At 33.0% G+C, this 14,665-nt stretch overlaps 1 protein-coding gene and 1 long non-coding RNA gene across 35 annotated transcripts in view; one reads left to right on the top strand and one right to left on the bottom strand.

Annotated features, from left to right (window-relative positions):
- Nucleotides 1-14,665, top strand: part of TRDN (triadin) — a 547,971-nt gene that overhangs the window by 154,288 nt on the left and 379,018 nt on the right. For 25 of the 26 annotated variants that reach the window (XM_056818721.1, XM_056818719.1, XM_056818718.1 and 22 more), the window contains exons 8-9: nt 2,852-3,031; nt 9,232-9,291. In XM_056818721.1, coding sequence (XP_056674699.1) covers nt 2,852-3,031; nt 9,232-9,291 — 240 coding nt within the window. The remainder of the gene's footprint in view (nt 1-2,851; nt 3,032-9,231; nt 9,292-14,665) is intronic. The other variant, XM_056818706.1, reaches the window with a different exon arrangement.
- The window catches only part of LOC107650944 (uncharacterized), a 73,934-nt gene that overhangs the window by 7,843 nt on the left and 51,426 nt on the right, over nt 1-14,665 (bottom strand). For 7 of the 9 annotated variants that reach the window (XR_008916659.1, XR_008916661.1, XR_008916664.1 and 4 more), the window contains 2 exons: nt 11,045-11,131; nt 938-9,166 (listed from right to left, as the gene is read on the bottom strand). This is a non-coding gene — a long non-coding RNA (uncharacterized LOC107650944). Of the gene's footprint in view, nt 1-937; nt 9,167-11,044; nt 14,436-14,665 lie in introns of those variants that run through there. The other 2 variants (XR_008916665.1, XR_008916663.1) reach the window with 2 other exon arrangements.

Raw genomic sequence — 14,665 nt, 5'->3', positions numbered from 1 at the left:
GAAATCAGCATAGAAAATTTCTCCAACAATTCTGACTTTAAACACACATGATTATCAAAACATTTTTAGTGAACAGTATAGACATCTTTAAATCTAGACAAACAAGATCATAGTTCATTTATTTTTATTTAATTCTCCAAGTTTTACCAAACTGACTGATAGGTAGTATCTGCAAATTGTTAAATTCCCCTTTCCTTTTTTTTTTTGTAATAGAAGTAACTGAGTAGGCAGGTAACAACCATGATTTCTTTTTCTGCAAGTTTTTAAAAGTCTTTACTGTATTCATGGACACTGATGTAAAACTGAGCTTTAAAAACCAAGTACTGCCACAATTTTAGCATCATATTTATGTATCAGTATTAGTAAGACTATACCCTTTTTTTGGACTAGACCTATGATTTATTTCATTAGTATGAGAAACTTTTAAGAAAGAAATCCCCTCTAACAATAAAACCTGAACTTATTCCACAATTTGAAATATTCTAGTTTGTTGCCTGAGACATTGCGAAATTATAGGTAGGACTTTCCCAGGGTCATAGGACTAGCTTTTATCAGAAGTAGAATTTGAACTTTAATTTCATTACTTTAAAGCTTACTTTTAATTCACTATACCAGGCTGAATCTCGATAAGATCCTCTATTTGTTCATATATAGTCCACCTCCCAACCACCATCTAGATGGCATACAAATTGAATGGCATGTGTAATCTGTTATTTTTAATGTATATTCATATGTTCTTTCCATAAAATTATATGTGGTTCAGTTCAAATTCAGACCAAAATGATAATATTTTGCCTACATATTATGTTTCTTCTGAACATTTCAGAGTACTTTTGCATACATTATCATAAGTATCATCTCAACTCTTATAAAAAGGAATAATTTTATCAAGATCTCCCAGACGTTAAGAGGCACAAAAGGAAACATAAACCATATCTTTCTGATTTTGAATCTTATGTTTTATTTATTGGATCCTGCTGCCTCTACACACCATATTGTTTTGGTAACAGATTACATTGTTCTGACATACTCCCTAGTGAGTAATTCCAGTATCAAGATTAGAATTAATGTAACAATTACTAGGTTTTTACATTACAAATTAATTTTTCCCTGGAAACTATAGTAAATGTTTACATATGATTGTCTTTAGAAAAAAGTTTTAATGTTGTGCTGGCTAATTCTTTAAATGTTGACTTATTTTTGCACAAAACTACCTAAGCTTAGTACATATGACTGCTTTTCCAATAGAAATCACAAGATTTCTGGGACCTATATCCTTTTCCTATTTCTTCAAAAAAAATTCTTAAAACTTCAGTGTGTCTTAAAGTGGATAATAATTTAATTTGCTTTGTGCATTTCAAGAAGTAGTAATGTCTTATGTGCATGATTGATGAATTTTTAAAATGCATTTTAGCCCTTAGTACATAAATGATAACTGTATATATGTACATATATAAATTTGTGCATAGATTATATGAAAAAAACAAACTTATGATTGACTGGTCAGTCCTACTTATTATTCTGAAATTAGTGAATATTTCACTTACCAGTAGACAAAAAAATAAAGTCTTGAAGCTGACAATAGCAAATAGAAAAATTGAAGTCTTAGTCTAGAGTTTTCTGTCAGTATATTTTGGATATTGAATGTGTCAAACCTGAGTAGTTTATAATTGGTCTTATTTTTCTTTTCTTTTTTTTTTCAAACCATTACCTTCTACCTTAGAATCAATACTGTCTTTTGGTTACAAGGCAGGAAAGTTGTAAGGGATAGACAATAGAGGTTAAGCGACTTGCTTAAGACCACAGTTAGGAACTGTCTGAGGCCACATTTGAAACCAAGACCTCCTGTCTCTAAGCCTGGCTCTCAAGCTACTGAGTCACTTAGCTGCCCTCAGTCTTATTTCTCACTATATGTCTGTATAAAAATATTTCCTTAAAATTAGAAGTATAGATTATATACAGATCACTAGAATGTTATTTTATTTTTATGCTCTCCTTTTGTCCAATGTTTAATTTTTACTTATTTTCCCCCTCAATTACATGTAAACCAAATTTTTATTTATTTTAAAATTTTGGGCTTTCCTCACTCATTTCCCTCCCCTTCATTGAGAAAGCAAGCAATTTAATATACTTTGTACATGTACAGTTATGCAAAACATTTCTCTGTTGTCTGTTCCAAAAAAAATTCAGATCAAAACCCCTAACAAAAATAATAAAGTTTTTTTAAGTGTGTTTTCATCTGCATTCAGACTCCATCAGTTCTTTCTTTGACATTGGATAGTATTTTTCATCATATGTCTTGCAGAATTGTCTTGGACCATTGTATTACTGAGAGTTACGAAGTCATTCAGAGTTGATCATCCTTATAATATTGCTATTGCTATGTACAATGTGTGCAATGTTCTGCTGGTTCTGCTCACTTCACTTTGCATTAGTTCATGTGATTCTTTCCAGGTTTTTCCAAAATCATCTTACTTATTTTTTATGCCACAATAATATTTTATCTAATCATATACCACAACTTGTTCAGCCATGCCCAAATTTGGGGCATCCCTTCAGTTGCCAATTATTTGCCACTCCAAAAAGAGCTGCTATAAATATTTTTGTATATAAATATCCTTATTTTTTTCTTTGATTTCTTTGAGCTACAGACCTAGTAGACATATATCTTCATTTTCTAAAGGGCTTAGAATTGTTTTGTATATTTAATTAAAATTATCTTTTCAACTTCCTGTTATAAAAGGAATAGTTTTTTTTTAGTCTTTCATTTTTTAAACTTTATTTTATTGCCCCAGAGGGAGAGGATATGTAGTTTGTGGAGAGTTTAAATGACCTTTTCTGCTTTTTGCAGATGAGAAGAAGAGCAAGGGCTCAAAAGCTGAAGAAAAGAGTAAGAAGGAAGTGAAAAGTGGAAAATCAGAGAAGGTGAAGCAAGCTGATGCCAAAGCAAAAAAAGTGGAGAAAACACCAGCTAAACCCAAAGGCAAGGAAGAAAAAGGAACTGAAGCTGTCTCAAAAAATGAACAGAAAGGTAAACATTTCAAGGAGGAAGCAACTGAAGATTCTAAGAGAGTAGTGGGAAAGAAACAGAAAGAATGACAATTAAAACTAAGAAAGACCCATAATCAGACTTCATAGAAGAAAAAGAAAGACTAATAAAAGTAATTTCTGTGGGTCCTATCACTAACTGAGAAGTTGATATCTAAGGAGTAAAATTTTAGATACAGAAAGAGAAAAATATGTTTTCTTCACTAATGATTAATTTTTTTTGTTTCCTTCAGCATTATTGAGCTTGGATATGCTGAAAGTATTGGTGTTACAGGAACAAGTCTTGAGATTTGGTAGTTATTATTTGGTGGGTGTTCATATATAGTTGACTTCTTTTTAACCTACTGGTTCATTTGGTCAATTCATTTGGATCAGGTTTCAGAGAGGCAAAAACAAATACTATAAAATGGACTTCCCCAAATGGCTCGTTAACCTAGTCATGATTATGAATATATTCTGCTTTCTCAAGTTTATATGTTTAAATTTTTAATGAAAAAAAAAAACCACTGCATCTGGATATATACTAGAGTTATCTCAATTATACAACAACCTTATGGAAATTACATAATCTTATTATGCGGAAAGAATTAATAGAGGGAACCTTAAACTTTGGATCCAGATTCCATTGACATTTTTGAAGATATTAGACTTTAGAGGTGCCTCCAATAGCCTTACCTGTAAATATTAAGATAATGCTATTTGGAAGGCAGCATAGTATAACATATAGAAAGTTATCCTTAATTTTAGAATATTCAAGTTCCTGCTTCTGACACAGTCCTTGCCTGTGACCCGAAAAACCTCACTTAATATCTCAGTTTCCCAGGCAATTATCTAATAATATAAATTGTAGGTGCTGGACTACATTGGAAGAGGGGAATTTGATGATCAGAATTTCCACACAGTACCACAATTACCGATTTGGTCCAGAAATAAAGAAGACATTTATCCGTGTCAAAGAATTGTTAAGATTAAATATTTTTGGAAACTTATAGAAGTAAATATATTTGCACATAAAGTATATCTATGAATATATAATTCATATGAAGCTTCGAACTTTTTTGGTAGGATGGTGTTATATAAAAAAAGGAGCAAAATAGTTGGTGGATTCCTAACAAGAGAGCAGTAGCATTCTTCTGGTCCCAAGTAATTTTATCCTCATTCCAACCTTGAATTCGATTCCCTCTCTGTACACCTGCCACCGTGAACTTTCCATTTTCCACACAGGTAGCAAACGTTTTCCTTCTACAACAGGGGGTCTTAAGCTAGGATTCTTAATTCATGAATTTGGTTTTTATTTTAGGTATTTAAAGACATTCTTTAAAAGGACCCAGAGGCTTCACCAGACTGCCAAATGGTTCCAAAATGCAAATAAAGGCAGAACTAGAATCTTCTATGTCTTCCATAAGCAACTTTCCTATGGTTTAGTTTAAAATATTTCAATAAAGATTCAGAGGACATAGGAGAAAGAAAATGATCAACTTTTTGCTTGCTTTGCTTGTTTGCTGAGTTTTATTTGTGGACCAATTTTTCCTCAGTTTTAGATTGAGTAGAATAGTAAAACATAAAACTTGGAGTTACATTCAGTTGAAGTAACATCAATAGTGACTACTACAGTTTGGAGAGTGAAACTGGAAATTAATGAGTTTTTCTCTTCCCCCTCAGGAAGGAATAGCCAATGAAATTGCAATAGGGGGGATGGTGATTAAATGTTCAAAATGCCTCTCTTTTATTTGTAAAAAACTTTTTTCTGAGTCCACAGATAATGATTTTAAGCTTTGAAATGGTGGTACAAAAGCATGAGAACAAAAGCAGCCCACCCCTTTCTCTGTCAGTACTCTGTAAACTCTAAGGCATTTGATTTTTTTACAAGCCCCTTTTCTCATCATTGAACTGTAGATTGTAAGCATGTAGAAGAAATCAGTTGCCTGTTTCTGTCCCTGGAGCTCCTAGAAGTTGTTTTTTTTTTTCCATTTCCAAACTAATATAAACTGAAAAGGAATCAGAAATAAAATTTCTCTTTCTATCATTACTATTTGGGTCCTGAAATGTTCATGGATCTATAAATAGGGCACATGGAAAATTGATTCTGAATGAACTATTGATTAGTACCAATTGTACTACAGTGGAAAATAGCCAGCTGCCCTTGAAGCTCTCTCCTACTTAGCTGTTATTTTCATAGACTAGCATTTTATTTGTCAATTTTCTTTATTTTATTTGTCAGTTTTTCTTTGTGTTTGGAATAGACTTTAAAAATGAAAAATAATAGGAAAGATGTCAAAAAATGCTAGAATTTTTATCCATACAAAATATTTCGGAGGCAGTTTGGTCTCTTGGGCTATTAACATAACAAAGAAAACGGATAGTCCAAAATGCATAAAAATTAAGTAGCTCTATGTCTATCTTTATGTATATATATACTTTAAAAATATAGATAAAACTTTGAAATTTAACATAATTATTTGGTGTCCTGTTATATGGATTCCTCATTTATAAGAGGTTTTGTTGTGGCACTCTTTTTTTTTTTAAACTTTTACCTTCCGTCTTGAAATTAATACTGTGTATTGGTTCCAAGGCAGAAGGGTAGTAAGGGCTAGGCAATGGGGGTCAAGTGACTTGCCCAGGGTCACACAGCTAAGAAGTGTCTGAGGCCAGATTTGAACCTAGGACCTCCCATCTCTAGGCCTGGCTCTCAATCCACTGAGCTACCCAGCTGCCCCCTTGGTGTGGCACTCTTGAAAATTATTGTCACTTTCAAAACCGTATGTTTCTTCAGTATGAAATTGGAATGGTAATATATAGCCAAGGCCAATCATAAATAATATAGCACAAGGTGCTCCACCAGAGGGTGCTGTCCCAGTTGAAGCTGCCTTTTCTGCTGACTTTTCCCACTTAGAATTACCTTTTCTGAGTTACCATAAACCTAGGCATGCAGCCAAGGCAGCAGATGAGGGCTGTCTATCACTATTCCCTGAGAACCTAAAATGTTTATTTGTTTGTTTGTTTATTTATTTTTCTTGGACAGAGTTCATTTGTCCAAGAAAAATAAATAAATACCAAAATGGTGACTAACCACAAAATTTACCTATTGCTATAGATAGCTAGGTAGAGAGAGATATATGTGTGTGCATGGACACATCATGCATCACATATATCAAAAGATATAAAATGATGCCTGAATATAAACATTTTCTATATACTATTTACATAATATAGACATAGAGAGGAAATGTATTTATCTATGCAACTATAGTATATCCTCAAGAAACTGAATTTTAAATCAGATCCAGTCATTCCTTGTTAAATAAAAAAGTTTCCTGACTCTAATTCTGTTTGCCATATCTGAATTTTGTGTCTTTGTCTTCAGTATTATCAACTCTTCTTTAGCCTCCTATCCAGCTCCACAAGCAGGTGATATGGCCTGGGTCCCCAAGTGAAGGGTAGAGCTCCAGCCCTTCCTCCAGATGGATTACTGGTCTACCTCTGTCCACAGAGGCAGTGAGTGGCCTTAACAAAATAAAATCCTGGCTCAGGACTGAAGCAAACCAGCAACTTGAGGGAGGCAGACTTTAATCTAAATAAATTAAGAGTGTAAAGCTCTCAAGAAAAAATAACTCTAACCAATGTGTAGAAGTAAGATAGCCCAAATTTGAAGCTGAAAATGTAAATAACATTTAGTTTCAATCACTTTGAGATTCTTCATTATTATTATTGTTATATTTAAAATTCATCCATGCATGAATCGTGCTGTCATATATTAATAGTCTTTTTCATGCTCAGAGTTCAACTCATTAAATGTGTTTCTCCCTTTGGAGAGGGAAGTTCCACAATATATTCTCACAAAAAGACCTAAGGTACAATAAGGGCGACCATGGGTTCTTTAAAAAAAAAAAAGACAAATTGAAACCCTTACCTTCCATCTTGTGTATTAATTCCAAGGTAGAATAGTGATCAGGGCTGGGCAATGGAGGTTAAGTGACTCATTCAGGGTCACACTGCTAGGAAGTGTTTGAGGCCATATTTGAACCCAGGACCTCCCATCTCCAGGCCTGGCTCTCTTTCCACTGAGCCACCTACCTGCCCCAACTTTGGGTTCTTCTAATGTTAGAACTTCAACTCATCTAAATGTTAATGGAAGATTTTTTTCTTACAAATACAAATCTGAACTACCAACAACATCAGCACTTTCCTTACTTCATATTTGAAAATTATCTCTTAATAGCAAGGCTTGATTTTTTAACTTAAATTTTAGTTAGCTTGAGCAGATACATTTATCTTGTACAAAATACAGAATGCAACACAACACACACACAGTGGTTCCATTCCTGGGAATCTGTCCAATTCTGAAACTGATAAGACCTTGAAAGAGACCTTAAAGATCATCTTATCTGACCTCTTCATTTTGTAGATAGTGACCCCAAAACATGTTAAGAAATGTTTACAAAGTTAAACAATGAGTTATTCAAAAACCTGATATTTTAAATCATATATCTCTTTTCTTTATAGTCAGTTAGGAAATCTGTAGTGATGAAATGAATGTGCTGACATAAGGCAATATCTCTTGGGGCAGATAAATAATTTTGGGACTTTGGAGTTTGCCAGTCCTGGTTTTGGACATTAGGAGGATACTGTGGACATGAAGGCCTGAGGGCATGAGAGACACAAGATGGGACAGGCGTTCTGAGAAGGAGGTGGGATGATGTTGAAAACAAACCCAACCTGTTTCAATATTTTGATAGAGGCTAAATGAGTATGGAGAGTGGAAACACTTTCTTCCCTTCTATTTCAGAAGCTATTTAAGAAAAATCAAATAGGTAAACTTGAGCACCTGAATATCATAATTTTGGTATGATTTCAGGTTAAAATCAATTGATTAAAAAATAAGCTTTTGGGATACCCAATCATTAGTTGTATTTAAATAAAGAAATTAAATTAAATTAAAGAAATTTACTTTTAAAGAATCATTTGAATAGCTTTAACAATTGAAATATATATACATATCAGTGTACAACGTTCTTGTTTTTGTCTTCAGAGATGCAAAATGAAATGGGAGACATGCTCAAACTATTCTTTACTTCAAGTATCTTAATTTGGATGTCAAATTCTCTGAATCTGTACTCACTTAACTCCCAATTTATATACATAGTAATTTGTTCTATATTTTTATTAATGGTTCTCATCATGAAACTGTTTTTTGAAAATGGAGTTAGGTTCCTGACTTAAAAGTATTTAACTGTAAATCATTTAAAAAGATATTCATGGAAATGAATATGAAACAATTAATGCTATAAATTTTTGTTCAATTGAGATTTAAGCTGGATCTGTGTGAGGGAAAATAAATGTTTTGTTGTGAAAGAAACCAGTCACTATCTTAATCTGGAGGAGAACATAGCAACACTGATTGGTCAGGATCTTGGGCATTGTCTGCACACAACTGCCAAATCATATGGATGGATATTCATACCCACACCTGAATGTATATATGCATATATACACACATATACATATTATAGATGCATATCTACCACGTAATCACTATAACAATGTTGCTAAATTAATATTTTTATACCTATTTCTATATTTACCTTCTCCTCTGCCCATAAACTAGGTTAATCATAAGATGATTCAATTTGTTTTTTAAAATTACCTAACTAACCCAACCACTGTGTAGTTTGGTTCTTTTAAGAATGAAGAACACGATTCTCATCCATACTGCAGAGAACTTTTGATTCAAAGGACTGTTGGTAGATTGTCAGTGGGTTATCTTTCTCTGATTGCTCTCTAGATGCATTTGGGGAAAGAAGACTTGAGGCCAAACAGGAAGGTTTAGAAATATTTGCCTGGGGTAGACTCTGTGATTGCTTATCTCCAGTCTACAAAAGGACACTGAAGATTTTTGCAGCAATATAATGACTTTCTCCCCAGTTCTGCTATTCTCGATGTAAAATTATAGTATATTTCTTAATGAGTTTATCCCAACTCTCAAGGCTGCTACTCTTAATGAAACATTATGTTAACATATATTTTCTCATCTAGGGTATGTGTGTGTAATTGCAAATTATTTCCTGAAAAAAGAAGTCAAATCATGGTTGTTGGTTTTCACTGTTAGCATGCTTCTTCCCTAAAGAGAAAAAAACAAGGTTGTTAAACTTTCTTCATTGCTCTTTTTTCTTTCCACTCTGTTAGATCAGTTTGCATTCTGTCGCTATATGATTGACATGTTTGCCCAAGGGGATTTAAAACCAGGTACTCCAAACCAATTTTTGCACTTTTCTGTTTTAATAATCTTTATTTCTGAGATTTGCTGCTGCTCTGAGAACTAATATTTTTGTGGTGATTGTTTTTGTTGTTGTGGAAAATGAAACAAATGAAACAGAAATAGTCATTATTGCATGGGTTATTGCAAGCTGAGGCAATTGAAAGCTACAAGTGCTAATATCTTTACTAATCTCTTGAAATGAAGTAAAGAATCATCTTAACATGTCAACAGAAGCAAGCAAGAAAAACAATGAATCTTGAGACAACCAGTGACCTTATTTTTAATGCCAAGGATGAGTTCTATTTTAGATTTCACTAGATGATGAACCCCTTTCCTTTCATTCTGACTACTATATGTGCTTGGAAAAAGAAATCTGATAACTACTCTTGACAATCTATTTACAAATGATCTCACAGATAATAGTAAGGTGAATAGTGAAAATTATTTTCATAAAAAAGTTAATTTAATTCATATTCTCTAGGCTTATCACTTATATGCACAAGTAGAGAGATATCTAATATCTATAAAAATGATTTGCTGTATGTGTATATAAGAGCTATGTCTTTTAGTAATAATCACTGATATTTATTGAATATTGAATTATCTCTGAATTAGAACTTTTTAATACCCGTGTTTGCTAATATATTTTCAAATACAGTTAAACTTCTTTTATCCCTTTAATCACCAAATATTTTGATAGTTTTTCAAAAATATTAGTCTTATTAATGATTCAATGATTTTTTTAAAAATTAAGCTTTAGGAAGAACTATCTGAAGTTCCAAAGTCTCCAGTGTCACAAAACTTTGTCCATTAAAATGACTCATTTCCCAAAACTTCTGAATAACCAAGATTTCACCATACTAAAATATCACCTTAAATTTTAGAAACACAGAACCCTGAATGCTATGAGAAATGTTCTGGTGAGGCAAGTAGGTGATGAAGTAAGAGAGACTCATAGTCAGGAAGATAGAAATTCAAATCCTACATCTGACACTAGCTCTGTAACCCTGGGGCAAGTCACTTCAAATGATCTCCTCCATGAAATGGAGAAAATAGCTCCTTTCTTGCTGGGTTGGTTTGAAGATCAAATGAATTACCATAGGTATAGCATCTTGCAAACTTCAAAGAGTCATATTCATGCTATTATTATTATTGCTGTTGTTGGTATCTAGATAAACATAGTCAAAGTTGGTGAAAATGAAAACGTCATAAGAAATGTTACTAGAATATGCAAATCATATGGAAAAAACTTGAGATCATCTGCCATATTTCCATATGATCATTTTCCCTGAAAGATTACATTAAACTCTGGTCTTACTCCCCCAATTATTTTTTTTAAACCCTAACCTTTCATCTTGGAGTCAATACTGTGTATTGGCTCCAAGACTGAAGAGTGGTAAGTGCTAGGCAATGGGGGTTAAATGACTTGCCCAGGGTCACACAGTTAGGAAGTATCTGAGGCCAGATTTGAACCTAGGACATCCTATCTCTAGGCCTCCTACTTGCTTCCTCCCCTACTCGCCCATTTAAACCAAGAGTTCTTCATCATTTTTTTTTGGTTGTTCCATGGACTCTTTTCGCAATCTGGTGAACCCTAGAACCACTTTTTTTAGAATAATGTTTTTAAATGAATAAAATAATATACATAGAGAATTGTAAAAGAAACTAATGTATATGTATAGGCATCTAAATGACCATATATAAAAATTCAAATTCATGTAACCCATTTTTAAGACTCACCTTTAATTTTGCCAGTGGTGATGTTATTTTTGATTTCATGTGAACAACAATTTGTTTGCAACAAGTGTGTGAAGAGCATATATTGTGCTGGCAAAGAGAAATGATGATTAGCATGAATTAACAAATGATTAATGTGTATTATTAATTCCGTTATATATGTATTTCACTAAATCTTTTCTGCATCATCTGCAAGACATGGTAATCATATGATATTTGCCAAGTTAAAACTAGTGGTTAGGGAATTTGTCATAAAATTATGAATTGTTGATTAAATGTGCATCATTAAGTCTCATGTTCTCCTGATTAAAAATCAGTTGGGATAGTAAGAGTGTAATATTAAAAACACACATTTTTTTTCTTTCTGGCAATATTACAGTGAAGATCCGCTAAACAAGATATAAACATCACTGTGAATGTATAGAAGGCTGTTGTCAACATTTATCCTTATGATACTTTTCTCCCAGAAAAATGATGACCATTCCTTTAAATATAGTGATAATATAATAGAGATAATATTTTTCTGAATGTACCTGGACCATACATATTATTAAGGACTTAAACAAGAGATATTCTACCAATTAGCAATGAACAATGGCTCATATTTGGACCTATGTTTTCCATTGATATGGCCCACTCTCGTGTCATTAATCATCCAATCTTTACGTCAATTCTCTGTTTTCATTGCCTTTCCTATTTTGTATTAGTTGAATGGTAAGCATTTCTCTTCCATACTTCTCTAGGGACAGAACTTTTTAATTAGTCGTGTAGCACACATAGAATATCATTGGAGCCCTCCTCTCTTGACATTGTGCATGTGATGAGATACCATGATGGAGTGTTATTTGCAGCAAGACTGGCTAAGAGGAGCCAGAATCTAGAGGTGGTTGAGGCAGGAAGCATCCTGGTAGATTTAAAGCAATCATAGAAGTAGAGCTGGAAGGGATGGAAGAAGTCATCTAATGTAAACTCCTCATTTTGCCAATGGGAAAACCAAGGCATTGAAAAGTTGCTGTTCATAACATGGCAAGAAATTGCTAGAGATTCAGGATCTATCAGATCAATCAATAACCGATGAAACTCAGAGAAATGAAGTAAGGCAGGGAAAAGGCAGTTGAAAAATTAGTGAGATTAACACCTGCAAGCAAAATGCACTCAGCAAAGAACACCTCTCCCATTATGTAAGATTTCAGTGTGATAGCACAGATTTTGAGCCAGAGTTGTCCAAAAATAGAATTGGTGGCTTTTGAAGGCAATGAGTTCCCAGTTACTGAAAGGTTTTAAGTGTAGGATAAATGGTCATTTGTCAATGTAGGAAGCTAGGTGGCACATTGAGTAGAATACTGGATTTTTTATCAGGAAGTCCTGATTTTAAATCCTACCTAATATCCTAATACTACCTGATTTATTTTTTTGGACAAATTACAGTACTTCATCTGTTAAATGATGATAACAATAGCACCAGCCTCACAAGTTTCTTTATTTTTTTTTATGAAATAATATAGATTAAATATTTTCTGCATTTAAAAGTATTATCTATATGAGAGTTACCACTATCACCACAACCATCACCATTATCATCCTTATCCTCATCATATTGTCATATTCTCCCATCTATATATGTGTTACATTAGAAAATCACCAATAATTCTTTCAATTTTGTGGTCTTATGTTTGCCCTCAATTACTTAAAGTGCTCACATCGGGAAGAAATAATAAACCCAATATTCTTATCTGTAGAGGGTAGAACCAAGAACATTGGATGAAAGATAAAATAAAATTGATTTCAGTTTAATATAAGGTAAAATTTCCTATCAATGCAAGCTGACTCTAAATGCCTTTGGAGTAAGTTTTCCAACAGTGGAGGTCTTTAAGCAGAGTCTGGTTAAATCACTTGAAAAAGAAGTTGTGGTGGTAAGGTTCATGTTTCCATTGGAGGCTGGACTAAATAACACACGAGGTCCTCATCAATTCTAAGCATCTATATTTATTTCTGTATTTTAATGTCAAATTTCTAGATGGTTGTTATCTCTATTTTTGTCATCAAATCTCCAGTTACTTTCTCATTTTTCCTGCATAATTCTTAATAAGCTGAGTACCTATGATTCACATTTCTAAGTTAGAAAATATACATGCCATTCCCAAAGCCTTAGTGTACTTTTAAACTTTAAGATCTTTGAGTTTTAAGATTTAAGAATTTAAGAATGCACTAAGAATTTTGGGGCACTTTGTATTAAGACTAAGGTTATCCCCTTTAATTTTGCCCCAGATAAAATTCTGACTGTGATTGACAATTAGATAAAGGTAGCAAATGGGAGAGAAAAGCCTTTTACCAAAGTTTATTGCTCTGCTTGTAGTTCAGTGTTTACTCAACATTTGTTCTTCCATCTGTTTCTGTTTGGGATTAGTTGAACACCTGTTGTTGTTTAGCTAGAACTCATTATTAATTATTTATAATAGTTCTTTTTTTAACTAAAATTGAGACTTTCTCTCCGGAGTGCAGTATTTACTTTGGAAGATATTGTCACATCAGCAGCAGTAACCCAAATTATTATTTAAATTGTGAATACATCATTAGTGAAATGTGCCAGTGCCAGGATCTGAGACAGTCTTGAAGTAGCACACTACTATTTATTATACTTGTTTAATGTCTGACAGAATTAGAAATGCATAGATTTTTTTGTGGTTGGAAATTTTCAATATTGAGATAATTCTCTCAAATTTAACCTCCAAGACACTGTGGAAAAATCAAGCAATCAAAAAGCAGTTATTAAGGGCCTACTGTGTGTGAAGTACTGTGCTAGATGCTGGGGATACAAAGAAAAAATATTCCATGTCTTCAGGAAGCTCACATTCTATCAAAATTAAATCTAAGCCTTAAGTTCAAATTCCACTTCTGACACTTGCTACTTACAACCATGGACAAGTATTTGATCCCTTATATTTTAGTTTCCTAATCTATAAAATGGAGAATTGTACTGATGAATTCTGTGGTCTCCTCTAGCTCTAGAATTATGATCCTTTGATTTTATCAACTAAGATCTCTATTCATCATAAATAATAATGACTATAAAATGCATAGGAATAAATGGACATTATGATTCTCCATCATCTGCATGCATAATTCTATGAAAAGTGAAGACCTAAATGTATCAACCTTTTTTGAAAGTCCGTTTTAATGTACTCCCAATTGCAAGAATCAGAATTTTAGATTCAGAAATGTTCTGAAAGTTGATCTAGTCCAATTCCCTTAGAATACAGATGGAAAAACTGAGGCTGACATATGTTAAGTGATTTTCCCAAGGTTACATAGGTAGAAAATGTCAGAGCCTAGATTTTAACTCAACTCTTTATGATTGCAAGCCCAGCAATCCATTGGACCATCAACCAGCTTCCTAAAAATAAAAGAAAAATCCAAAATGATCAAAATGCTATAAAAACCATTCCTGAAGTCAAGAGGAAATCAGTGGAATTCATTGAAGGGAATAGTATAGAACTAAACTTTATCAAAATTATTTTGCCAGCTGAATAAAGGATGAATTAGAGTGGAGAAAAATTTATGCAGGAAAACCAATTAGAAGAAAAAAGCTATGAGAAGTATGTAAGTCATGAGAGTTTCTATAAA

The sequence above is a fragment of the Monodelphis domestica genome, chromosome 2, assembly GCF_027887165.1.
Source record: "Monodelphis domestica isolate mMonDom1 chromosome 2, mMonDom1.pri, whole genome shotgun sequence".
In the NCBI taxonomy this organism is placed as follows: Eukaryota; Metazoa; Chordata; class Mammalia; order Didelphimorphia; family Didelphidae; genus Monodelphis; species Monodelphis domestica.
Note: the sequence above shows the minus strand (reverse complement) of the source record. Positions and strands in the feature narration are given on the sequence as shown.